The 26949-nt window shown below is 53.3% G+C and overlaps 1 protein-coding gene across 2 annotated transcripts; it reads left to right on the forward strand.

The window, feature by feature from the left end:
• On the forward strand, positions 1251-26444 carry SLC5A9 (solute carrier family 5 member 9). 2 transcript variants are annotated; one of them, XM_018043946.1, is made up of 15 exons: positions 1251-1334; positions 4764-4982; positions 7397-7468; positions 10225-10329; positions 10633-10797; positions 11979-12084; positions 12910-12990; positions 13289-13494; positions 13709-13844; positions 14319-14426; positions 17140-17290; positions 18833-19001; positions 20587-20802; positions 23706-23859; positions 24429-26443. In XM_018043946.1, exons 2-15 carry the CDS (start codon positions 4821-4823, stop codon positions 24635-24637), a joined length of 2040 nt encoding a protein of 679 aa, XP_017899435.1. In that variant the 5' UTR covers positions 1251-1334; positions 4764-4820; the 3' UTR covers positions 24638-26443. The 2 variants fall into 2 exon arrangements, with proteins under 2 accessions (XP_017899435.1, XP_017899441.1); XM_018043952.1 differs by lacking the exon at positions 10225-10329 and having other exon boundaries at positions 24429-26444.

Here is a 26949-nt window from a genome sequence, read left to right on the forward strand (position 1 = left end):
CCAAGGCCTTAAACACCCACCCTAGTCCCGTGTGCCCGAGCAGGAATCCTCTGCAGTCTCCTGACAGTGGGAGCTGTCCAGCTTTAGCACTCCAGACCCTGGCCTATCCTGCTGGTGTCTCTCCTTTCTCGATGCCCTGAGTCGAGACCATCTTGGACACACATACAGTTCTGCACAGACCTTCCGAAACTCTTCTCTCATTTTCACTAGATGGTGAAAGAGACCCCCTCCACCCCTTGCCAAAGGGGAAGCGGGAAGGGTCACCAGGTCACTCCAACAACTTTTTGCAAAGCAATTGCCATGGGATTCTAGCTCAGTTTGAACAAAATTTCAGCTGGCCCATGGAGTGTCCTCCAGCCAAAAATGCCGTTACCTGAGCCACACCTCCTACAGGAAAGGGCCAGTCATCTGGGCTCAGTCACGGGCCAAGAGCGCCAGGGCAAGTGAGACCTCAGGGTGAGTGTCAGTGCCAAGGGAGTGGCTGGCGCTGGGGCAGCAGGTGCCCTGAGCTTAGCTGTTGCCATGCTCTCCATGGCATGACCCCCCGGGTGTCCTGACTCACTTTTGGAATTCCAGGGAGGATACTCGGCCCCTATTATACTGTCCTCATTCATTGGACCTTGGCCAAAACTGAGACAGAAACAATCCCATTTCAACATCTCATTGCATACACATTGTCTCATGTAATAATCCCAGCTCTTTAAGAGGTACATATTATTGCCTCACTTTGCAGATGCGAAGTCTTGGCCTTGGTGGGTTAAATGATTCTCCCGTCACAGGTAAGCTGGTGAGCAGTAGACCCGGGACTCATACTCTGACTCCAAGTCTTGGCTCCGCTACTTCAGGGATGCGGGAGCCCCCGGGGGCTCAGGGAGCAGCACAAGCGTGTGCCCGTCACACCTGTGCGTGGGCTGTGGCCCCCACGCCAAGACCTTCTTCCACGCTCCAGACAGAGCCCCAGTTGCCAAGTGTCGGCCCCACCCCTCCTCTTCAGAAACCTGTTTACCAGGCATGGGGGGCAATGGCAGCTGCAGCAGCTAACTCTGAGCTGTAAGCTTCAAATCTGACCCTGGGTGCAGGGAGAGCCCCAAGTCCAGGACAAGATCTCTTTCTCAAGTTCAACATCAGGAAGTAAGGACAGGCACTGTCCCTCAGAACCCTGGGCCCAGTGGGCGGGAGTGAGATTTCATCACCACGGGGAGGAGCCAGGCTGGTCTACACCCTGGACTTGAATTGCCAGAAGCCAGGTCAGAGTCACATTAGGTTTTGGGAGCTTCTGCCCAGAGCCGAGGCCGAGACACTGAGCTCTGGAGGTTCCAGGCCACGCTGTGCAGGTAGGTGTCTGACGGGGATCATCTAGTGATGAGTGTTTTCACTTCCTTCTTTTTCTTTCCTCTCCTTTCTCCATCCCTGGGTCTCTGTCATCATCTTTCTCAATCTTACCTCCCCGTCCCCTATAGATGGCAATTCTTTCTTCTTGGAATTAAGTCTCTGGTCTGTCCACATGAGCCCTCATCCTACCTGGGGCCTGGGAGTAGGTGTGATCTCGACTTGGGCGCAGTCCAAATGACTTGGCCCTTTGGTGGCTGGAGCGGGAGGCCCCGTGAAGAGGTTAGTGCCTCCCCTGGCCTGCACAGATGGTGTAGTTTTCTCCTGCATCACAGCCCCTCCTCCAGGATCAGGCCTGCTCTCCTCTCTCTGCCCAGCGCAGAGCATGGCCTCTGCCCCAGGTACCACTGACATTGCATCCTTGGGAATGGTGCCCCCTGGAGGTGTGTGATGGGACAGCCCTGACAGAGGACCTGGCCCAGAGTGTGCTCAGTGAGTGACTGGGACCAGCTAAACGGAACTGCAATTGAATTTGAATTTAGAGGAGCATGTGAAAAAACAACAGCCTCACCAGACCACGTGGGCTGAGGGCTAGGACACTGGCAGGAAGGGGGCAGAGGTGGCCAGGGGAAGAAGGGTGGCTGAGGGCTAGAGTGGCAGGAAGGGGCCTGACAGGTCTCTGGAATCAGGACCCAGACCCAGGGGGGCTCCTGTCTCCTCTCAGAACCCCTACAGGAAGGGAAACAATGAAGCAGTTTCCTACACGCTCTGAGAAGGGATAAACCTCCATCTCTCTCCCTGTAGACACAGGACTAGGACAAAAACGGTCGTGTGATGCAGCCCAGCTTTTGGAGTCAGTCAGGCCTGAATTCAGAATCCAAACAAGCAACAGTTACAGGACGTCACCAATGAAACTCAGCCTCTCACCTGTAAAACAGTGATGAGAAAACCAGCTCATTCAGTTAATACAAAATTGTGATTGTACTGGGGTTGTGAGCTACACAAATCTTCTGCCACATGCTGGTAGATATTAGTCCTTACCTCCTGTTGTCCTGGAAGAGGAAGTTCTCAGCAGAAAGGTTGGCTGCTGAGAGTGGTTTTTCAGGAAGATCTTGCAAGCAACCAGGGTGGCGCCAGCCGGAAGAATAACGCCATGTGCCCTGGTTTCTTCCTGGGCCTGGGAGCACTCCAAGGAGATGGGAATGTCCAGGCAGCATTATGAAAGGGGGTTTCCTTCCACATGGGAAACAGCTTCCACAGTGTGGACTGGGCTCTGGGCTTTTCATTCTCAAGCTCAGGATCTCACCTTTAGAGCTTCACTCCCTCAGTCAAAGGTGTCATTGGTTAGTCAGTCCTTTTAGGATTTGAACAAACCGAGGGCTGCTTCTTACCCAGAGCTCCATTGCAGGGATAAGTATTTGCAGGTGCTGGGAGCTGAGTGGAACGTCTGCCAAGGGCTGGGGGCCCTGACATGGAGGATTCTGGACCTTGGCATCACAGGTGGGGCAGGGACCCCAGGGGAGAGGAAGCCACAAAGGTCTGCATGCTTCCAGCTCAGTAAGAACAGCCCAAACCCTGCACTCTCCATCCTTTCAACTAGGTGCCCTTCTCTGCCTGAACCTCTGTGCCAGCTTCCTCAGCCCCATCCACCCCCATGCTGGCCCCAGGGGGTTCTCTAAACTGCCAGTCTCAACACCATGTCTCCTCTGGCATCCCCCAGTCTCCCTGCAGACCCTGCGCCAGGCACACTGCAAGCCCTCTCCTGAAAGCATCACTGCTGTTCACTCCTCCCCCTGCCCCTGCCCTCGGCCCACCTCCTCGCCCCAACACTGTGTGTTAGACACAGTTTCCACTCTCAGTGCATTGATCCTGCCCATCACTGGGAACACAAATGTGAGTGAGATACACAGGTTCCACATCTAAGACACGCTCTAAATTGACAAGTACCTTCAGGGAGATAAACAGGGCTGCAGGCTGGGACTGTGGACGTTCCCCAGACTGGGAGTCAGAGAGGACTTCCAAGAAACGGTGATGATGGAGGTCACAGAACAGATGGAGACCTGGTCGGCACGGCCCTGCTGGGAGTGGCATGTGTGCAGTGCAGGAATGAGGAAGCGCACGCTGAGTTCTGACCCAGGCTCCAGGGGCTCAGGAGAAGGAAGAGCTTCCACATGAGCAGGTGACCAAGGATGAAGGTGCCGTGGGACAAACTGGTCACTGTGACAGAGGATGGCAGGTTAGCAGTGACGAGCTTGAGGATAGAAATGTGTTTGCTCACCATGGGCCCTGTGGACGCTGGAGGCGAGCAGAGGAGCAGAAGGTTGGGAAGGAGCCGGGCAAATTCAAGCACATGGGGATAGGGAGACAGGAGAGGTGAGCTGTCCCACTGGATTGAAATTTTGGGTAGTGACCTCAGATAACAAGTTCATGAGGCTAGTAGGAATAGCTGGCCTGGAGTTCGAGTGGAACTTTGGGCTCCAGAATCTTCCATGAGGGCACATCCTGCAGGCTAAGGGAGACCCAGGCTGCAGGTGCCAGCAGTGAGGGGACTGATCTTCCATTTACTGTGAACTACACATGAGGCTTCCCTGGTGACTCAATGGTAAAGAATCCACCTGCCAGCGCAGGAGACGCAGGTTTTGTCCCTGGGCCAGGAAGATCCCCTGGAGAAGGAACTGGCAGGCTGTTCCAGGATTCTTGCCTGGAAAATCCCACGGACAGATAAGCCTAGTGGGCTGCAGTTCACGGGGCTGCAGAAGAGTCGGACATGACTTAGCGACTAAACAACAACACATGGGATAAACAGGATGCAGGGAGTGAGAATCGAAAAGCAACTGTCTCAAGCAACTGATGTGAGCAGCCTGTGAACTGTAGCCTTGCTCTGTGGCTTGGAGGAAACCATGTCTCTGCCCAGGCCTGTTTCTTACATCCTGAAAAAAGGAAAATGACACCTGGGTGTGTTGGAGGTAGGAGCACGTGACATGGTGGACCCTTTGCAAGGATCACAGCGGACCCCCCTTCTCCCTGTGCATGGATCTGACCATTAAGACACCTCCACTCCAGGCCCAGCTTCACCTTTACTTCCAGGGTCCCTTTCCCTTCCTGGGCCTCAGTTCCCTCTCCACATAAGCATGGCTTTAAGCATCTTGATTCTGAAGTCTCCCTTCCATTCCCTGCCCAGGCCAGGGCGCCAGGACCCTGCTCTTTTCCTCCTACTCCTACTCCTGCTCCTCTCCGGGGTGGGAGTGTGTGTGTGTGTGCATATGTGTGTGTGTGTGTGTGTGTGTGTGTGTGTGTGTGTGTTTGCAGGAAAAGGGAGAGGCTTGGGGCTGGCAGTCAGGGGAAAGGGGCGGGAGTATCAGGACTTTATGTGCCAGTGGGGCTCAGGGATGGCTCAGCGGCCAATGGGGCTCAGGCCTGTTTAATCATTACAGGAAAGGAATGAAGCCAGGAGCACCTCAAAGTCCAGTTTGGTTGTGACTGACTGGCAGATGAGCGCAGAGCTGGCAGCAATGGGGCCTGGAGCTTCGGGAAATGGGGTCAGCACTATGACAGTTCCACGCTCAGCGCCGGGTCCCGGAGTCAGCCTGCACGCCTACGATATCGCCATCCTAGTCGTCTACTTTGTCTTCGTCATCGGAGTAGGGGTCTGGGTGAGTAGCCTGGAGGTTGGAGGTTGGCAGGGGAAGCAGAGACAGGCTCTCTTCTGCAGCAGATCATAGAGCTGGGGGCAGGGGTGGGCAGAAGGCAGGTTATGTCTGGGAAGCACAGGGACCACTGTATAAGGACATTAAGGGGGGATCACCCTCTCAACCCTTCCATTTAGAGATGGGCAACTGAGGCCCAGAGAAGGCTGTGACTTGTCTGAGCTCACACAGTGAGCCCGAGGCAGGCCAGGCCTGAACCCCAGTCTCTGGATTCCCTGTCTCTGTGCATCTGATGCCTTTGACCCCATGCACCCTTGGCCCCCTGAGTCCCATTCCTGCCATCTTCTTCATGCCAGGATCCCCAACTCTGTGAGTGCTTGACTCCTGACCCTACCACACCCTCCAGTGGGCAGCATCTTGGCATGGAGCTGAGCTTTCTAAAAGAGCTGGGGCAAGTGTGCTCATGGGAAGAGAGCCGGGTGGCTCCCAATGGGTTCTGGTCTCCAGCGTTCACCGGAGCTTCGGTGCCATGTATGGGGGCCAGGCTTGGAGGCCATGGAGCCCTGAGTTCAGATGCCAAATCTATCAGTTAGGGCAGTGTGGTCCTGGGAATATACTACAGAGCCTTAGTTTTCTCACCCAATGAGAATAAAGAGGAATACTTGCTTTAGGAACATGACACATTTAAGGATCTGGTACAATGCCCAACACACAGCCTGCAGCAATAAATGACCCTATTGTCTCCGCAGCAAAGGACGGAAATGCCAGCACCTTTAGACTCCGCTGTGAGGCAGAGAGGGATCTGAGTCCCAGCTGGTCACTTACAAGGCTGTGGCAAGGCCAAGAACCCTCTCTGGGCCTCAGTCTCCTCATCTGTAAAGTGGGACAAGCAGTCCCTGCTTCCCAAGGTGTGTGAGGAAGAAAACAGGCTCACTGGCTCCCAGGAGACCGTGGTCATGAGAAGCACCAGCTTCTTTCCTTCATGACTTTGGACAAATTGCTTCCCATTCGGGGACCCCAGTTTCCTCATCTGTAATGTAAATTCTTCCTGTTCATCTACCTTCCCGAGGACCAGGGTTGACACAGAAAGTCCAAGCAAAGGCTTGACAAGCCTCAGGCCCTGTACAGCAGTCCTGCCCTACTGAGTAATATATGCCTTTCTCTTAGGGGAAGAGATGCTTTTTTCAATTCCCCTTCTTTCTTTCAGTCCTTCAGGCATTTCTGATGTCTGTAGACACAACCAGACACTTACTGTCTTCAGCATCTAAATTTGTTTAGTCACTAAGTCATGTCTGACTCTTTGTGACCCCATGGACTTCAGTATGCCGGTCTTCCCTGTCCTTAACTATCTCCTGGAGTTTGCTCGAATTCATGTCCGTTGAGTCAGTGATGCTATCTAATCATCTCATCCTCTGTCATCCCCTTCTCCTCCTGCCTTCAATCCTCCCCGGCATCACGGTCTTTTCTAATGAGTCGGCTCTTCCCATCAGGTGGCCAAAGTATTGGAGTTTCAGCATCAGTCCTGCCAATGAATATTCAGGGTTGATTTCCTTTAGGATTGACTGGTTTGATCTCCTTGTAATCCAAGGGACTCTCAAGAGTCTTCTCCAGCACCACAGTTCAAAAGTATCAACTCTTTGGCACTTAGCCTTCTTTATAGTCCAACTCTCGCATCTTAATAATGGCTTTAAATTTATCCCCCCTACCCTCTACCCTGTCTCACTTTCTGCATTCTGAGAGAAAGTTCTTTCATTCCTCACTCCCTTTCAGCCCTCAGAGTAATTCTTCAAAAAGGCAGCCACTGACTCCCTCCCAGTGCAGGACAGGGTTTGCTCCAGGGCCCTGGGTGGGCCTCAGTGATGTAATCTAACTTGAGGCAGGGGCAGGAGACTGCCCCCCATTCCCACCCCTGGCAGAGCCCTGCCTCTGTCTGGGGACCAAGTGCTTTGTGTCCTCCCAGCCCCCAGGATGGGAGTCTGGCTGGGCGGAGGGATCAGGGTGGTCTCCTCACCATGGTAGCCTGAGGATGAGATCCCAACTCACTTCCTGAAGGAATATTTGGATGGGGTGGAGGGCAGGATAGGGCACCAAAGGACATGCCAATAATCTGGGCACATGCACAGTGCCATGCATTCAGTAGGGCATTTCACACACCCCACCCCACCTCCAACCCAGCGCCCCCTCCCCCATTAGCTCCTTTGTTCTTTGCACCTGTCCTGGTGGGCGAGGTGATGAGCAGGGGGGCCCAGAGAGAGCAGCTGACCCCACCAAATCCCCATAGCTTAAAGACGGTGAAGCCTCCAGCCTCGGTTCCCACCCCATGTCCCCACAGTGCCAGCAACCAAAGGGCAGGGAATCTGGGGCCGAGGGCAGAGCCTGGGGAGACTCGGGACTTCCTCACTCTTGCCGTTTCCTTTCAGTCATCCATTCGTGCGAGCCGAGGGACCATCGGCGGCTACTTCCTGGCGGGGAGGTCCATGAGCTGGTGGCCGGTGAGTTCACCTTCCTCCTTCTCCTTCCCCACCTCCCAGTCCTACCTCATCTCCAACCTGGACCAAGGCTACAGCCTCCGAGGGGTTTCCTGGCTCTGGACTCCTTCCCTCAGGTCCAGAGACACCTGGCAACCTGAGAGATGTTGCAAACACACAGGTGGGACCCGCGTCCACTGGGCACCTCCTACGTGTGGGTCCCGGGCAGGACGCTGGACCTACAGAGCCCACCCAGAGTGTTCCCATTCTAGAGGGGCTCAGAGCTGAACCTGGAAGACAGACTCGTAAAAAACTTGATGGTTGCTCAGCCGGAGGGGAGCATAGAGGCCTGAGTGCATGGAGGAGGCCTCTATCCTCTGGACAGTGGAAGTGGGCTTAGGAAAGATATTCTTGGGAAAGTGACACATAAATACTGCAGTTAAGGGAAGGAAATCCTAGGGGTAAAATTCCACCACCCTGAGGCCTTTGTGAAGCCCAGGCCCTCCCAGCAGGCCTCCCCACTTGCTCCTCTTGGTCATCCAGGCTAGCTTCCTCTTCCTGAAATAAGGAGGGAGGTGAGCCCTGCCTCAAAACTAACAGTGCAGAAGTCCACCCCAGGGGCCACTGAGGCTGGGCATGTGCCCGGGCATGCCTGACGCATGGCACGTGTGTGCACGCACACACACTCACACACACACTCACACCCCTGTCTTGATTCTCACCAGCCTCCCCACCCAAAGAGCGGAGGAACCCAGAAGGCCCACAGGGCTTTCTGGAAGGTTCGGTGTCTGAGACAAGGAGAGGTGCAGGCAGGAGTATGACAGAATCCCCAGGGATGTGGGGGCTGTGGGCCTGGCAGCTCACAGGGACAGGGGCAGGGTCACCAGTGCTGCCAGCACCCCCTCACCAGAATAATGAGAACCCCTTGGAGGCTGTTCTGCTCAGCTTGTGCCCCACCCCATCCCTAAACTGCAGCCCTGGAAGTGAGTCTGTGAGAAGGACAGAAGAGGACCGGCACGGCTTCTCTGGTCCGTCCAGGAGGGTGAGCAGGGGCTGGCCTGGATGTGCAGTCCTGCAGGGGACAGAGCTCTGGGGTGTGAGGCAAGTCAGGGCTTTGGAGCAGGACGGGGTTCCCCAGAGATGGAGGTGGAGCCAGGCCTGGGAATGTGCACCCTGTGAGAAAGAGGATGTGGGGCGCCCTCCTTGGGGGACAGGGCTGGAGCTGAGCCACCTGCAGTGAGAGCAGCTTCAGTCTGAGCTGGGGCGGAACCAGCCAAGGATGAGGACTCTCCGTCCCTCTGCCCCACTGGAATGTGTGCTTCTGGTGATGATTGTCCAACAGCTGCCTGCTTCCCTACTCAGCCAGTCCCGAGAAGTGCCTGGTTCCCCTCCCCGTGTCCTGAGAGCAGTGCGGCTGGGACTCAAGAGCAGAGGGAACAGCAGCATCCTTGTCTCAGAGGAGCCATGCGGGTCCCCTGATGACCTTGTGGGTGGCTCCTTGAGTGACGAGTTAGGAGCCCTGGGCAGGGTGGAGGTAAAGGCACCTCGCTGCCCCGAGAACAGCCTGGGGAGCCTCTTCCTCCAAAGTGGAAGGCCAAGTGCTCTGTGATCTGGCCAGGGGTCCAGCCCAGCTGCAGCATCCCAGGACCACCAGACAGAGGGAGGGAGTATGCGCGGGCAGCAGGGTGGCTCAGAGTCCTCAGCTCGGTCAGACGGCTCATTATCTCTGCGCCTTTGCACGGCTGCCTCTTCTCCGAATGGCTCAGTGCTTTCCCTTCTCACTTTCTGCTGCCCAGAGCCACAATTTTATTAAGGTGACACAGGGTCCAAGACTGGCTCTGCCCCTCCAGCCCTCAGCCCCTCCTCTTACCAATAATGATCCTGTCTAATAATAAAAGACAACACTAATGAATGCTTACTAACTACCTGGCACCCGTCAAGCAGTGGTTACTGGAGCAGACAGCCAGGGTCGAAATCCTCATTCTGTCACTGATTAGTTTGGAACTTGAGCAAGTTATTTACCTGTGCCTCAGTCTCCCTAAGAACGATGGGGATGATAACAGAACCTTCCTGCTGAGGTTGTCATGAGGAGTCAGTGAGTTGCTGTATTTAGAACAGAACCTGGCACTTGGCAATGCTGCTTCTGTACAGACCGCTGTGACTGTCATCATTATCTGCCTAACAGCATTGCCTCGGAGTAGTTGGCTGCCTCCAGGAGAAAAATTAACTCAGAGGCTGGCCCGCCCTGTGCTTAGCCCCCGTGGGGTCTGCAGGAAAGGGGTGGCAGAAGGCCTCCCCCATCCTCTCAAGGGGGACTCCCCTTCTCCCTTTAGCCTTCTCTCCAGAGGCCTTTAGACCCATGGCCCCAGAACAGAGCTTCATGCTCCTTAATGGACCTTGCTTTCCATGTCTTTTCTTCTTTCCCACTTTGCCTCTCAAATCCCTGGGTGTCCTGGAGGCAGTGACTTCATTTTTCCTAACATTAACTCCTTCCTCTATAAAGTGGAAAGATTAGTATCCATGCCTCCAAATAATTTTGAAGATTAAGTGTATTAGTGCATATAAAATGCCCAGCACAGTGCCCAACAAACAGTAAGTGCCTAATGTCTGTTCTGTTCAGCCTCCTCATTGCTCCCCAATTTCCTCTCCTCCCTCTGATCTCACATTTATGAGTTCAGGTTCTGCTCTCTCTGCCTCCATCCCAGATCCTGAAGCTCATAATCCTGACTCCAAATTGATTCAGATGAAAACTGACCCTTGACCCCACTTGTGCTTTGCAGATCGGAGCATCTCTGATGTCCAGCAATGTGGGCAGCGGCTTGTTCATCGGCCTGGCTGGGACGGGGGCTGCTGGAGGTCTTGCTGTGGGTGGCTTTGAGTGGAATGTAAGGAAGCTGGCCTGGAAGATTCTCGGGGATAGAGGGGGTCTTAACCCACTCTACCCTACCTTGTCCCTGACCTTAGTGCTGAGAGAAACCTCAAAGGTGCTTGGGGAGGCTGCACGGTAAATGGAGAACCCATTTTATAGACAAGGAAACCAAGCCCTGATGGACCTCATCAGAGGTCACACAGGACTGAAATCAGGCCTCCGGTCCCTTACTTCCCCACCCAGGGCTCTTCTCTGCATGGACCACCCCTCCTCCATCTGCATTAAGAACATGGATCCCTTTTTCTCCCCATTCTCCCAGGCAACCTGGCTGCTTCTGGCCCTTGGCTGGATCTTCGTCCCCGTGTACATTGCAGCCGGTGTGGTCACAATGCCACAGTACCTGAAGAAGCGATTCGGGGGCCAGAGGATCCAGGTGTACATGTCTGTCCTTTCTCTCATCCTCTACATCTTCACCAAGATTTCAGTGAGTACCTGTCCCATGTGGCCATATCATGTCGCTCTGAAAATGCTTAGAAGAGGGCACAGCACGTTGTTGCCATACGTGTGTATGTATGGATAAATTGATAGCTGGATAGATGGATGGATGGATAAGTGAATGGATGGATGGATAAGTGAATAGGTGGACGGATGGATGGCTAGATGGCTAGAGGAAGGACAATAGAAATGGAGGATGAATTCACACCCCTTCATCACATGCTCCCCGCCCCCCAACCCCAACAACAGGGTAATTAGAGATGGATGATAAAGGTTTGTTGAGTGAATAACCGTCCCTCTATCCAAAGAACTCACAATTTCAAGTTCATTCACTCATTTATCTTCCCATTAAATTAGTCTTCATTCAGCACTGAGAATGTTACCATTAAAAAGGATGTATTCCTCCTCTATTGATGCAAACTTGGAAGACAAACTCAGGTCAAACGACTTGCAAAGGTCCACACAGAGCACTAGCTCTGGGGCTGGAACTGATGTTGGAGCCCCGTGGCCCATTCCAGGCCTCCTGCGGCTCTGCCATGTTGTAACCCCTGTCATGGATCACAAAACACTCAGGGAAAGGGACCAGCAAGAATGCCCTGAGTTCAGGGCTGGAAAAACTACAGCCTCTTTTCCACCAATGCTTGTAAGCAACCCTAAATCAGCGCAGGCCAAGGCTGTGACCCCAAGTCCTCCAATAAAGCCCAGCGCGTGGGTATCCAGGATCTGCGTCATCTGCACTGGGGCTCCTGCTCTGTCAGGTCACCTGGGGCCCCCATCAGGCCCGAGTGGGCTGATGCTCTTTCAGGGAGCAGTTGGAGGCCCCCTGGGTTCCCACCCTCTCCCCCAGTGGCCTCTTCCTCCTGACCCCCTCCTGCTTCATTTCCTCAGTGTGCTGCTCCGTCCTCTCACCACCAGCACACGCCCCTGGGAGCGCAGCCGGATCACAGGGCTCTCAGGCTCAGAACTGCGTGCTCCTCTGCGCTGCAATCCCCACAGCTCCTCAGTGTCCACAGGCCAAGCCCATCCTCCCAAGCACGTCACTTAAGGCTCACCCTCATTGTGCTCTGAGGGCCAACAGCACCTGGCATCACTGAGCAGGAAGGAGACATTCCCCAGTGGCCACACAGAGGGCCTCGGGTGACCTGGACTCCTGGGTCCCTGTCCCTGCAGACTGACATCTTCTCTGGAGCCCTGTTCATCCAGATGGCCTTGGGCTGGAACCTTTACCTCTCCACGGTGACCCTGCTGGTGGTGACGGCCGTCTACACCATCACAGGTAGGGCCAAGGGGAGGTCACGTCAGGTGCAGGGGCCGGGAACAGAGACAGGGAGAGGTGGGATGGGAAGCTCCGGACAGCAGGGGCACAGAGGTCCAGGGAGGGACAGAGTGAAATCTGACCGGGAGAGTGAGAAAGAGAAGAAGAAGAGGGAAAGAGAGGCAGGCAAAGATGCAGAATCAGAGGAAAAGATGGAAAGACACAGTGCATCTGATGGAAAGACAGAGCATCAGAGCAAAGGGGAGTCAGAAAGGGAAGACACAGGAGGAAGCAGAGCCGGCCAGAGAGAGCCAGGGAAGGAGAGACACTAGGAGACACAGAGAAAGATGGACAGCAGGGACCTGGGTGATGAATGGGGGACTGTCACCCGGGCCAGAGTCACCACAGGCTGCTCCAGACAACAGCCACAAGCCTGCCTTCTCCTGTCTCCTCCAGAGCCCCTCACGCAGGCCTCAATGCCCAAGACATGGGCTCAGACAGACTTTCTGCTGGCTAAGGTTGGGGGAGTTTAAATGGGTGCTGGGGTGGGGAGGAAGGAGGGAGGCTTCCTGGAGGAGCTGATAGCGCAGCCAAGGACGGGACTTGGTATATCACAAAAGCACAGCCGGAGGACAGAAAGAGCAGGACCTGAGGGCCTGGGACCATGACCAGCCTCACCTGCCGGGCGGACTGGAGGAACACGAGGGGCGGGGAAGGCAGAGGCCAGAGTCCACTGGCTGAGGGCTCCGCGTGTTCTCTGGTCTCCCCAGTGTGGCCGAGCACAGGGCGGGTGCCCCAAGAGGAAGGCCCTGCAGGTGCTGATGAGCCCTCTCCTTGGGTCCCCAGGGGGCCTCACGGCCGTGATCTACACAGACACTCTGCAGACGGTGATCATGGTCGGGGGAGCCCTGGTCCTCATGTTTCTGGGTAAGGAAGAGGCCTGAGTACATCCCTGCCCACCTAAACTCCTCTCTGATCCGGCTCTGGATGTTACCTCCACGGTCTGCAGAGCACAGAGCCATTCCCCACTCCAGGCAGAACTCCCAAAGAACAGGATTCTCTCTACACCAAACCAGGGCTCTTGAGCCTGAGCCCCGCTTCCCTCTCTCATCCCCAAGTCCCATGTGGGTTCCAAGCTCAGGGATCCCACACAGGACTGGGATTTGGGGGTGGGAGTAGGTGACAAGCCCAGCGCTGTTTCATTCACTGAGGTCTCTCCCTGCAGGTTTTCAGGAGGTGGGCTGGTACCCGGGCCTGGAGGAGCGGTACAGCCAGGCCCTCCCTAACGTCACAGTCCCCAACACCAGCTGTCACCTCCCCCGGCCCGACGCCTTCCACATGCTCCGGGACCCTGTGAGCGGGGACCTGCCCTGGCCAGGCCTCATCTTCGGGCTCACGGTGCTGGCCACCTGGTGCTGGTGCACTGACCAGGTGATGCCCTTGCCAAGCTTGGCCAGCTCGCCACCAACTGGGAGGGCTCCTGTGGGCAGACTGTGTGCGCTGACGCACAGAGGGCTGGGACTGGCTCGGGGCGGGGGGGGGTGGGGTGGGTGTGGGGCACAGTCAGCGGCCATGCCAGGGCTCACCAGGGCTGAGCGGAGCCCGAGCCAGCCCAGGCGGCACGCCTGCCCTGCCGCCTTTCCAGGTCATTGTGCAGAGGTCTCTCTCCGCCAAGAGTCTGTCCCATGCCAAGGGGGGCTCCGTGCTGGGGGGCTACCTGAAGATCCTACCCATGTTCTTCATCGTCATGCCCGGCATGATCAGCCGGGCCCTGTACCCAGGTAAGAGCCAGTCCCCCTCCGGGCAATACTGGACCAGAGCAGGGGCCACACACACTGTTTCTATTAAGAACACATAGTAACTATGTTAGGCTTCGTGGGTCTGACATACAGTATGTATTTCAGTAGAAGAAACTTGTATCTGAATGTCATTTTAAAGTCCAGCTTTCTCTTTATAAGGGAAAGACAAACTGAGGCTCTCATGGTGCCTTGTAATGATATTTACTATTTGTTAAAATAAAAGGCCTAAAATCTAAAGGAGTCTATCAGGCTTTGCAGGGTGGTATGTGGTTGAGAAATTTACGAGATACTAATAAACCCAATAAGACCCAATATCAGCCTGTTCTTGGACCCTCTAGATGCTGGTCCCTGCCAGAGTCACCAGTGAACATTTTTTCTATAGGGTCAGAAAGCACATATTGAGGCAACCTGAGAAGGCATGGGATAATTTGGGTCTAACTGCCACCACTTCTGCAGATGAGGTGGGCTGTGTGGACCCCGACGTCTGCCAAGCGATCTGCGGGGCCCGTGTGGGGTGTTCTAACATTGCCTACCCCAAGCTGGTCATGGCTCTCATGCCCGTGGGTAAGTCCGTCTCCCTCGCAGCGTGCTTCCCACCAGCTTTCCAGCAACATCCAGAACCCACTATCCAGGACAGATCGATTGCATTAAGGATGCACATGGATGGGTAGAGAAAATGGGAACATCTACCTCCACACCCCACTTCCTAACACACACACACACACGCGTTTTCACAGCATCTGTGAGGCGCTGCTCTGTGCCCTGGCTCTGGAGAGGCAGGGATAAGAGGCAGGACTCTGTGCAGTCTCCAGGGCAGAGGCACAATGCAATGTGACCAGCATGACCCAGTGGGGATGAGGGACCCATATGAAGCACCTGACCGACTTTGGGGAATGTGAAGGAAGGTTTTCCAGAGGAGAGGAAATAGAGCTTAGTACCAGGGGACATCTTAGGCAGACAAAGGGGGAGGGGCGTGGGAAATGTCATTCTGGGGGGGAGGGCTGCCTGTGCGAAGGCCCAGGGTTGAGAGGGAGAGGAGTCTGAACAGATGCAGATGCAGCAGGAATGAGATGAGCTTTGCGGGGAGGACATGGTGGCCATGCCCCACTGTGTGGCATGGCCTTGACTCTGGGGGCAGTGGAGGGTCACGGGGGTTTCAGGCCAGCATACACGACTAGGGGCTTCCCTAGTAGCTCAGACGGTAAAGCTCCTGTCTGCAATGTGGGAGACCCGGGTTCGATCCCTGGGTTGGGAAGATCCCCTGGAGAAGGAAATGCAACCCACTCCAGTATTCTTGCCTGGAGAATCCCATGGACAGAGAAGCCTGGTGGGCTATATTCCATGGGGTCACAGAGAGTTGGACACGACTGAGTGACTAACACACACGTATGATCAGATGTGTGCTTTAGACGGATCACTCTACATGGAGGGTTCAGCTTAGGGGGAGGCAGGGAGATGATTACTAAGGGATTTCCAGTGGTCCAGGTTGTGATGGTGACTTGGCTAGGGTCAGTGGCTTTAGGGATAGACAGAAAGGGTTTAGTTTATATTTGTGAGACAGAATTGGCAAGACTCGACTGATCGCATTTCACAGACAAGAAAGACAGAGAGATCCAAAGAGGGCTCACGGGTCTTGAGTATATAGTAATATTGAGACTGGAGACACAGAAAAAAAGGCAGGTTTATGGAGGAAAGTTGAGTTATTCCCTCCCTCCAGTAGAAATAGTGGAGGTGAAATGAAGCTAACAAATAGTGGAGGTGGGGTGGAGGCCCAGCTATGATGGAGCAGACGCAGAGGGGCTGGATGAGAGAGGTGGGAAGGAGGTAGAGGAAGAGGTCTGGGATAACTTGGTTAGAGACCAGAATTTATCATTAACCAACAGAAGAAGCATGGGCCCCAGAGGAGATGCTGTCCTAGATCCGGCCACCTTGAGCCTTCTAGGGAGGCATGCAGGGGGTGGCTAAATATTTGGACTGAGGGGAAGGAGGACTAAGGTGGATCTGGCCAGATAGTCATGTTTCTAGATGCTTCCTCATCAGAATCATATAGACCAGATCAGCAGGCCCCACCCTCCCTTGTTACAGGTGTAAAACAGGCCCAGAAAGGATCAGGCCTGGTCCAAAGATCACACAGCTAGTTACTTGCAAAATCAGGAAACAAACCCATGGCTTCTGACCGTGGCAAATAGTAAGGAGGTTTCTCAAAAAACTAAAAGTAGAACGACTGTAAGATCCCACAGTTCCACTCCTGGGTATATACGCCAAAACCCCAAAATACTAATTCTTAAAGATACAGGCACTCCATTGTTCACAGTGGCACTAGTTATAATTGCCAGCATAAGGAAGTAAACTAAACGTCCATCAACAAATGAATGGATAAAGATGGTGTGCACACACACAGACAAAACACAAATGGAATACTACTCAGCCATAAAAAGAACAAAGTTTTGCTATTTATAGCACCATGGATGACCTCGGAGGGCATATACTCGGTGAAATAAATCAGAGAGAGAAAGACAAATATGGCATATTATCACTTGTATATGGAATCTAAAAAAACAAACTAGTGAATATAACAAAAAAGAAGCAGATCCATAGATACAGTTAAGGAACTAGTGGTTCCTGAGGACGGGGGACCCTGGGGTGGGGAACTGAAAGATGCAAATTCCTGGGTATAAGATAGGCGCAAAGATGCCGTGTACAACACAGGGAACATGACCAATATTTTTTAGTAACTGTAAATGGGAACTAATCTTTAAAGTCTGCATTAGAAATTAAAATAAATAAAATGAAAAAATTTTTAAAGCTCAGAGCTTTCTGCTGCCCAGGCTGGGGCTTTAGTTTGGCACCATAGTGTCCATGATACAGGTACAAAACACTGAAAAAAACTCAATAATTAATCATCACCCTTCTCCCAACCAGGGCCCACTAACCGAGTGTCTACAGGTTTAACACCCAGATTGAGATGGCCAAGCTGAAGAGAACCTTAAAGGTCACCTGGTCCCACATCCTTTAATGTGCAGATGAGGAAACTGAGGCTCAGGGAGGGGAGATGACTAGGCCATGGCCGCAGATGAAGGCAGAGGCAGAGGGTGGCTGGAACCAGCCTCTAGTTCTTGGGTTTCCTGGGTTCCTGGATGGGCACGTCATTCAACATCTCTGCCATCCCTCCCCCTCCTCTGAGCTCCTAGCTCTGCTGGACGCTGGTAGCCTCTGTAGCTCCCGGCAGATCAGCTTTCACGGGCCGGCGGTCCACAGTCACCTCGTCTCTCCCCAGGTCTGCGGGGCCTGATGATCGCGGTGATCATGGCCGCCCTCATGAGCTCACTCACCTCCATCTTCAACAGCAGCAGCACCCTGTTCGCCATTGACGTGTGGCAGCGCTTCCGCAGGAACGCAACAGAACAGGAGCTGATGGTGGTGGGCAGGTGCGCAGGCCCATCCTTCCTGGGTCCTTTTCCTGTAGGCAGACATTTTTCCCCCCTGCTCCGTGCCCTGGGTTACCCCAAGGAGATGTGGCTAGGTCTAGACGCTGCCCAGCAGCCAGAGCACCTGGATCCTAGTACCACCTTTCTCTTTGACATCAGGTAAGTTCTTCCCCAACTCCGGACCATTTACCTCCCTCCAGATAAGGAGAAAAACAGTCTCTTCCCTGCCTGCCTGTTCAGCTTTATCTTGGAACTGATCAAGAGGGTAAATGAGAGAAGCTGACAAAGCATTTAACCAATGAAAGATGAACTGTATTGATGGGAAGGAGTTAGCAAGCAGCTCACCCCCAGTGTCTTCCAGACCAGCTCTGGCTGTCACCTCAGGATACCAGAAAGACTACTCATTCACTCCATCAGACTCACTCTCAGCAGGCATCTTGCATCATATTTTTGTGCTGGGGACGCAGGGGTGATTTATATGGTCCTGCCCCGAGGGTGCACACAGTTTAAGAGAAAGGCAGAAACACAGGTAATGCTGTGAGGGACGTGGGTGGATGGAGATGTTCATAGAAAGTTTGTCTCCAAAGGATGCAGAGCTTTAAACACTCAGCTGAAAATTTTGAACCTTATCTCATAGGTATTCATTTTATGCTTTTCAAGACATAACTTGGTGGCTATTTTTACTTTTTCTCCCTAGGTTGGGGATTTATAGCTTACATAAAGTTAAGAGGACCTTTCTGAAATCTTTGCTTCATAATTTAAGGTCCTATAACTCAAGTTTCTGATGTTCATTCTCCCTTCTGGTAGATGGTACTTGAGTTTAGATAACTTACTCTTGTCCATCTCCTTACCTTTGCCCTGTTTCTTCCATCACGATGCCTTCTTCCATCACGATGCCTTCTTCCATCAATGCCTTCTGCCTAAGGGACCCCTAATGCCCATTCATCTGTGCACCCCCAGCTCTACGCCCAGGGACTGACCATTGAAGGATCTGAGTGCAGGAAGATTGTACAAATGGGTGGAGGATGAGAGGGGAATGAATGGCAGGGAGGCCGTTAGGTAGCTACTGCTCTACTGGGGCCAGAAAGAGAGAGAATGGGAGGGAAAGGTGAGGAGAGGACAGAATCCTTTTATCTCTGCCCACCTGCCAAGTTTTACAGCAATCAGTGGGGATTGGGCGCCATCTCCTGGCAATATTCACTATTGCACCCAAAACACAGTTTTTCAACCAGAGGCTGTTTACTGAGGTGTATGGTAAAGGGGAAAGGTATGGATTTTTTCTTCCTGAAAGCAGGTGGTCCACACACCCCCTTCAAGGGATCTAAATTTTAAATTCCAGAGTTTTGTTTGGATTCTATAATTCTAATGTTCTGGGATCTTACAAATAGAAATTTCTGTAATCTTTGCATCTGTGATCCTGGCCTTCTATCAGTCTCTGATTCAGCGACCACGCGTTCCTCTCCTTTCTCCCTTCCTGGTTCCCACTCACCCCCTGCTGTGCTGCCCTGAGCGCTCCTCACAGCGCCCTGTGCTCTCTTGCAGAGTGTTTGTGGTGGTCCTGGTCGTCGTCAGCATCCTCTGGATCCCCATCATCCAAAGCTCCAACAGCGGGCAGCTCTTTGACTACATCCAGTCTGTCACCAGCTACCTGGCCCCGCCCATCACTGCCCTCTTCCTGCTGGCCATCTTCTGCAAGAGGGTCACAGAGCCTGTGAGTACAGAGCACACCTGTCTCTCCCAGAACGTCAGAGGGTCAGGAGAGCTGCTCGGTCCAGAACCTGACTGCCCTCTCCAGGCTTCCAGCTCCCCATCCACATCAACAGGTCGAGATTTATTCATTCCCTCAACAAACATCAATACCGTTATGGAGGCTCTGGGGATGCAATGGTTTGCAGAGTTCACATCTGCCACCACTGGGCCAGAGGGAGGAGAGATGATTCAACATGTGATACCAGCAAAGTAGGATAGCTTCCCAGGTGGTGCGAGCAGTAAGGAATCTGCCTGCCAATGCAGGAGATGAAAGAGACGCGGATTCAGTCCCTGGGTCAGGAAGATTCTCTGAAGTAGGAAATGGCAACCTGCTCCAGTATTCTTGCCGGGACAATTCCATGAACAGAGGAGCCTGGCGGGCTACAGTCCATGGGGCCACAAAGAGTTGGACACAAGTGAGCAATAAAAAAATATACACAAATAGGATGGCTCCTATGGGAGCAAAAAGCAGGAGCACCTAACCTATGGGATGCCTGGGAGGGGGGTCACAAAGTGACATCTGAGCTGAGATCTGAAGGATTCATGGGAGAGGAAAGAGTGTTCCAGACAGAATGGTCAGTGTGTGTAAAAGCCCATGGGGACAGGAAGATCTGTAACACTGTAAGGTTCTACATGTCAGCAAATTTACAGCAAAGAGGATGATGAAAAAAGTGTGAGCTTACAGGGGTGCACATGTACCATTCATGAAGCTGCACTGCAATCTAACAGATCCTGGGAAGCACCAGGAGGGTAACCTTGGTCACCCCTGGGATAGCCTGGAAAAGAGAGCCTCAATCCCATTGGCTGCACCTCGGGGGAGGTAAGAAACGTTGCAGACATGACTGCACAGGGACCACGTGAGAGCCCAGGGCCATCACGAAGGAGACCACGGAGGCCGCCCACCCCTGCCCCTCAGTGGGGTAGCTAAGCCAGGCCTCTGCTGGGTCTACTGTTTGCAGAGCTCAAGGCCCCCTGCTGATAACCAGAATGCACACTGGGACTCTGTTCAGTTCTGGAGGTGTCTATTCATTCCAGAGTTTTGAAACTGGGCCAGCATCTCATATTTTGAAAATAAAAGCCTTCTAACCCTTATACCTGGGAAACAGGTGTAGGTTAGGGCCTAACAGTGCTACAGAGAAGATATGAAAATTGAGCTTTTCTTTAAAAAAGGAAGTGCTCTAATTCTGATTTATTATGACAGGAATCTGGGGAGGAAGATCCTGGTTTTCCCCACGGATTACAAAGATTCCATTCTAGTTGAACATTAAACATCTATCCTTAGTACTTAGTAACCTGCTTATCGCTGCTCGTGAGTGAGGTCGAGTCACTGCTTTGATCGTTGTTCCTCCGTGGAGCCTGGTCTGTCTGGTTCTGGAGCCCATGTCCTCTCCAGTATATCACTCTGCCTGCCTTTAGGATAAGACAGCACCTCAGCATTCATGGGGAACTCACTCAGGCAGGCCTGCACACACTGTGACAACCTGTGGCTTTTAGCTTCCGAGGATCTCCCACCTGGATCCCACCCCTGGTGTGCCCTCTTTCCGCAGGGAGCCTTCTGGGGCCTCCTGTTTGGCCTGGTGGTGGGGCTTCTACGCATGATCCTGGAGTTCTGCTACTCAGCCCCAGCCTGCGGGGAGGAGGACCGCAGGCCGGCCGTGCTCAAGGATTTCCACTACCTCTACTTTGCACTCCTCCTCTGTGGGCTCACGGCCATCGTCATCGTCGCTGTCAGCCTCTGCACAGCTCCCATCCCCGAGGAAAAGGCAAGTAGAGTGCTTGGAGTGAGGCCCCCATGCTCCCCTTTCCCAGTGCCTGGAATTCCACCCCTGACCTTCACTCTACTGGGCTGTGGTCACAGATGTCTCAGGGATGGTGAGCTCCTAGTGCTGTTCATTCCCAAGTGAAAAGTAATTCATTCAATTGGAAATTATTCAGTGGGCACCTACTCTGGGCCAGGACTGTCCTGGGCTTACAAAGATGAACGGTCCCTGCCAGCCACTGTCCATGGGAAGTGGGGGGCGGGGGGAGGAGGAAAGGAAGACCGCAACACCGCCAACAGTTACTCTACCAAGAGAAAGCACAGAAGGACCATGCTCAAAGGGAGCAGTCGAGAGCAGGAGAGGCAGGCGCCCCTGGGGGAGGGGAAGGGCGGTCCGACAAGGCCACTTTGAGTTGGACCTTGAAGAAACCGGTCTATGAAAAAATAAACAATCTAGCAAAGTAAGAGCTCAGCTTGAAACCCTCACAGCTCCCATGCTCATGGATTTACCAGTCCCCAGACACGACAGGGAGGCCTGGCGTGCTGCAACTCATGGGGTCACAAAGAGTCAGACACCACTGAGCCACTGAACTGAACTGAGACAGAGGATGTTCTGTCTTTTGAAACTTTGTTTTCTTTAGAGTAAAAGGGCATTAGTTTGCTCAGGCTGCTGTAACAAAGTACAACATACTGAGCGGCTTCAAGGATAGAAATTATTTTCACGCAGGTCTGCAGGCCAGAAGTCAAGGTGTCAGCAGGCTTATTTCCTCCGAGGCCTCTCTCCTTGGCTCATAGACGGCCATCTTCCCTCTGTCTTCATGTGGGCTTTTTCCTATGTCTGCCTGCGTCCTAATCTCCTTTCTAAGGACAACAGTCACATTGGATTGGAGTTCACTCATCAGACCTCATTTAACCTTAATCACTTCTTTAAAGAGGAGTTTCCCAGGCGGTGTTAGTGATAAAGAACCCACCTGCCAGTGCAAGAGACCTAAGAGATGTGGGTTCAACCCCTGGGTCAGAAAACTCCCCGGAAGGAGGTCATGGCACCCCACTCCAGTATTCTTGCCTGGAGAACCCCATGGACAGAGGAGCCTGGTGGACTACAGTCCATGGGGTCACAAAGAGTCAGACACAATTGAAAGGACTTGACACACACCTCCTTAAAGAACGTCTCTCCAAATACAGTTACACTGTGAAGAACGGGGTGATTAAGACTTCAGCATGTGAATATGGGGGGAACAGTATTCTGCCCGTAGCAGAGCCCATGCCAAAGGTTGGTCCCTGACACACTGGGTGGAAGTAACTAATAACACTCCTTACCTTTAGAGTTGGCAAAACAATGTATACCTTTGGCGTAATGAAAGCCTACAAACAAGCAGCGTCTTCACAGATGAGCCAAGAGGCTGACTTCCCCAGGGCACTCACTCCAGAAATGGTCTCCGCCCACTCCTTGATCCTGCAGCTTCCCCACTGTCTGCTGTCTCATTCCGCACCAAAATCCTTCCCAATGAAAAACTTCCTCCCTGGCTCCTGGTCTCCTCCAGATACAGTTGTCTCGCTCTCTGAGCCTCAGCAGCAAACTTTGTGAAGAATGGTCTCCATCCCCAGCCTCTGCTTCCCTCTCATCTACTTCCCATCCCGCTGCCATCTGGCTGGTGCCCCACTGCCCTCTGGCGTCACTCACGCTAAGATGCCCAACAACCTTGTAACTAAAAATCAATGGCCATGTCCCCATCCTCACCTTAAGTGGATTCTGAGAAGAACCAGATGTCACTGCCCACATGCTGCATCCCGGAGACCTCTTTTCTGCTCATTGTATTTTTTTCCTGCCAGCTGACTGCCCCTCTGCCATTGTCATGGGGCTTTCTTCCTGCTCCTTAAATACCGTTGTTCCTTGTGTGAGCTGTCATTTCCTCTCTCCCCCGCCTGCTTGTTCAGTTGTCACAGCCTGCAGAGCTCACTCCTTAACCTTGACACTGCCCCCTCCTGTGACCTCGGGCTGCTCCTTTTTTCTTGTTTCACTTGCACACCCGGCACTAGGCTGGATCCCATCAGTTCACTCCAGGAGATCTTTCTAAAGCCTAGAGCTCAACCTCTTTCCTCTGCCTCTGTCTTCCGTGACTCTCCACTGCCGGCCAGTTTCATTTAGGGTCAGCTCCTCCACCTGACCACAGAAGTCGCTATGTGGGGCATGAAGGAAAGTTACAAGGCTCAAAATAGCCTGGAGTTAAAACCTCCCTCAGGGTCCTCCCCACCATTCTATGCAAAGCAAAGAACTCTCTCACCTGAAGGAAAAAAAAAAAAAAGGACATTAAGGTTGCTTACGCCCAGCTCCCAGCTGGTCCAGCCGCTGGTGGATCTCCAGAATTCCTTGACCCAGCCATTTAAGAGAGAACTACTCTGAACAGCCCTGGAGAAGAACAGGCCCCCTTAAGACAGTAGATTTCCAGGTATATGCCTATATATACTTACTCTTTTCTTGGGTTAGTGTAGCAGCTCACTAATCTGACTGCTGCCCCTTCTCACCTCATTAAAGGTTATCTGTTCCTGTAAAGCGCCAGTCTATTTCCGAACCTCGTCTTCTCTAACTCCCTTACACTACAGGGCACCTGTCTGCCTGTCCCCAGTCTTGCTTCTCCCTGTCTGTGAGCTCTGGGAGGTCAGGGGCCCAGCCCGATCTGCTGAGATTTTGGCCCCTGGCAGGAGGCTTGTGTGGAGCAGGTGCAAGGAGTTCAGGTTTTCAAAGGATGGGTGAGTCGGTACTCAGAGCCCGGCCGCCTCCAGCCGCGAGCTCCTTCCTTGTTCTCCATGAGGCTCTGCCGGCCTCCCAGGAACAGGGTCCTCTCTTCTTACAGCCTGAGTGCCCTCCAAAGGCACCTGAGCTGAGACTGTTTGCTTTTCCTCCAGCTGGCTCGCCTGACCTGGTGGACGCGGCACTGCCCCTGCTCTGAGCTGGAGAAGGAGCCCCCTGAGAGCACAGTGGGAACAGCACAGATGGCCTCTGGGGAGGGCCCCACAGGGGCCGGAGGAGCAGAAGACCCCAGCCCGGAGCAGCCTGGAGGTAGACTGAGGGCATACGGGGCGGAGGGGAGTGATGGAGACAGACACCAAGTCATGGGTCCCCGAAGACCCCATTTGGGAATTCACTGGGAATGGGGTCTCTAAGGGAATCCTCAAAATATCACCCTTCCTCTTCCCAGATGACTACTGATATTAAACGAGTAAGGCAAATGGGAGCCAAAATATTGCCCTCATTACTGAGAAAGTGCAGCTGTAGGATTTGGTTTATACCGCAGGGCAGTGCACTTCCTAACGCTGAGCCACTGGGTCCTCGGGCGCTCTGAACTGGGATGAGCTTCATTACCTTCACCCCCAACACCCCCGCCCCTGGAGATGAATCCGCTCTACAACAGTTTGGGGTTTCAGCGTGACGCCCTAGCTCAGCACCCCGCCTGCGGCTTGCGGCTGCGCCAGGGCTAAGCTGACCTGCCTCTGCCCCTTCTGTGCACCTCGCTCCTTTCCTGGGTTTCTCACCGTCTCTCTCCCGGCCCTGCTCTCTCATCATCCCCTTTCTCCCACCTGTGCTCTGCCGCTCCCCTGCCTCCCTCCCCTCTGACTCCTGTTCCTCAGCCCCACGCAGGTCCTGGGGACAGTGGCTCTGGCGCTGGCTCTGCGGGATCTCAGGAGCCCCGGAGCAAGCGCTGAGCCCCGCCGAGAAGGCCGCCCTGGAGCAGAAACTGACCAGCATCGCGGAGGAGCCGCTCTGGAGGAGCGTCTGCAACATAAACGCTGTGCTGCTGCTGGCCGTCAATGTCTTCCTCTGGGGCTACTTCGCCTGACTCCGCAGGCCTGGCTTCGGCCTTGGGAGGTTCAGCACCGCCAGGCCTGGCCGGCTGCAGACAGGCTTTTCCTCCCGCCTCGCTGTCCACACGGAACCCTCAGAGGTTGAGACTGCAGGAGGCTGTGATGAGTACCTGGCCAGGCCGCGCACTGAGAGGAACCAGGAGGCCCAGAGAGGGCACTTGGTCTGCTCAGGACACACAGCAGGACTTGCACTGGGTCTCGGGCTCCAGCTCTCTCCACTACAGAACCTTTCACTCCTACCTCAAAAACAGTTTTCCCTCCTCTGGTGAGTCTGTTCAGGAGCTTTTACTCTACATGTGTCATGAGGTCAAAAAAGTGGAAGATAAAGAGTGGCAAGAAAGCTGCAAAAATCCTCGGTGTCTTTGCTCACCCTTATCCTTTCCTTGTGCACTGTCTCCCCGCTTTACTCTCTGGCTCCCAATCCCCGCTCGTCTATTTCCAGCCGGAACCTCCCCAGGAGGGCCTCATACTCTCATTGGCAGCTCTGCTGTGGTGGCTGTCAGACTGGAAGGAGTGAGGGACCAGGTGGAGGGTAAGCAAGGTAGCAGCTGGCATTGGGGCAGGGAGCTCTTCTTAGTACACTCAGATCTCCCGGCTTCCTACTCTCACAGCCAAACATGCACCAAGTCTCCAGCCCTTGAGGGACCTGGAGGCCAGCTGGAGAAACAGGGCTTGTTGGAGAAAAGAGAGATGAAGACGGGCTGCTTGGTGCTATGAGTAAGCCTGGCAGAGGGGCAGCGAAGACCACCCAGGAGGCCCTGCAGCTGTGCCTTTGCCCTCTCCCAGGCATCCATCTAGCCTGGAAAACACCACGACCTTGCCTGGGTGCCCCTCCTCCAGGAAGCTGCCGGATGCCCACAACTAGATCAAAGTCCCATTCCTGCTTCCACACCCTCTGGACCTGCTTCTGTGACAGTGCTGATCAGTACTGTGAGATTTGCCTCCCAGAACAGACAGTACTCCAAGGGGCAGGGACCAAGTGACTTTGCACCCAGAAAGTAACAGGCGTTGCATTAGTAACAGTAAATGTTGGGTGGTAATTCTACAAAGTCCTGGCTGGGTAGGGAGCTGGGGGTGGGGAAGAATCTACTTCAGCTGGAGTTTACACTGAGTCTCAGCTGTCTAGCATGAAACCACGGGCCTGTTCCATTGCCAGAGACACCCACGAGAATGTCCCTTCCTTCTTTTGTCTTCTGTCTAGGCTGTCCCGACTCTCATGGGATCCATTTTAATGCTGACTTCGATCATCACTTTATGTTAATCACTCATCATAGTTGAATACAAATACAATTCTTGTTTTCAGGGCTTCAATACATCTGTGCATATGAATAACTCTTGTAGCGGCTGCCTCTCCATTTCTGTGCCCATCAGCCTTTTCCCGCTCTGTGTCACCTTCCATGTCTATGCTATCCTTACTGTTCATCAGGACCCTTTCTGGGCACTCAGCTGTTTCCCCCAATTTCCCTCAAACCATCTACATAAGGCATTTATGTGCAACCGATTATACTGAAGGTTTGGGGAGGGGAAGAGCTGTAAGCTGCAAAAGCACAATTTAAAATTAAATATTGAATATCTCTGTTTCTCAGAGCTCTTCAGCCTGCTCTGAGAACTTCCCACGGGTCTCGCCAAGTGCAGCCTCCTGCTACTCGCTGTGGTCCCCAGCTCCCTCTCCCAGCAGCTTCTCTCATGTATCCCTCTCCTCTTTTCTCTTTCAAGGACCTCTTCCACAGCTCCCCCTGCCTTTGGTATACTGAGTCTCATCTGAACTCCAGATCTATGTGCTTTAACCCATAGATTCATGAGCACACCATTACCCATGGTCAGACAGCAGGAAGGGTGGTTCATTCTCCTTCTCTACCCTCTGTGCCTGGTTAATTCCTACTCATTGCTCACATCTCAACATGAAAGTCATGTCCCTCCAAAGGGAAGTTGTGTCATCCCAGTCACCATCTCAACTTGGCCACCCGCATCCCGGAGCAGGTGAGTCCCCAGTATCCAGCATGTAGTCTCATGGTTCCAACTCTACCTTTAAAGAAAGTGTCACAGTAACATATTTGCATAATTACTACATTTACACTTATCTCGTCCCCTAGATTGTCAAGTCTCCATCACCTAGGAAGTTCCTTGGTCCATGTTGGGTGCTAAAAAAATCTAAGTAAAAGAATGAATGAATGAGTGAAAGAGCATCCTTACCAGAGGAAATCAAATATTCAAAATAGAGGTGGGGAACATCACGACAGAGTTAGGAAAGGGAAAGTAGTTTAAAATGTCTGGATTGGAGGGAAAA

This window comes from Capra hircus, chromosome 3 (genome assembly GCF_001704415.2).
Source record: "Capra hircus breed San Clemente chromosome 3, ASM170441v1, whole genome shotgun sequence".
In the NCBI taxonomy this organism is placed as follows: domain Eukaryota; kingdom Metazoa; phylum Chordata; class Mammalia; order Artiodactyla; family Bovidae; genus Capra; species Capra hircus.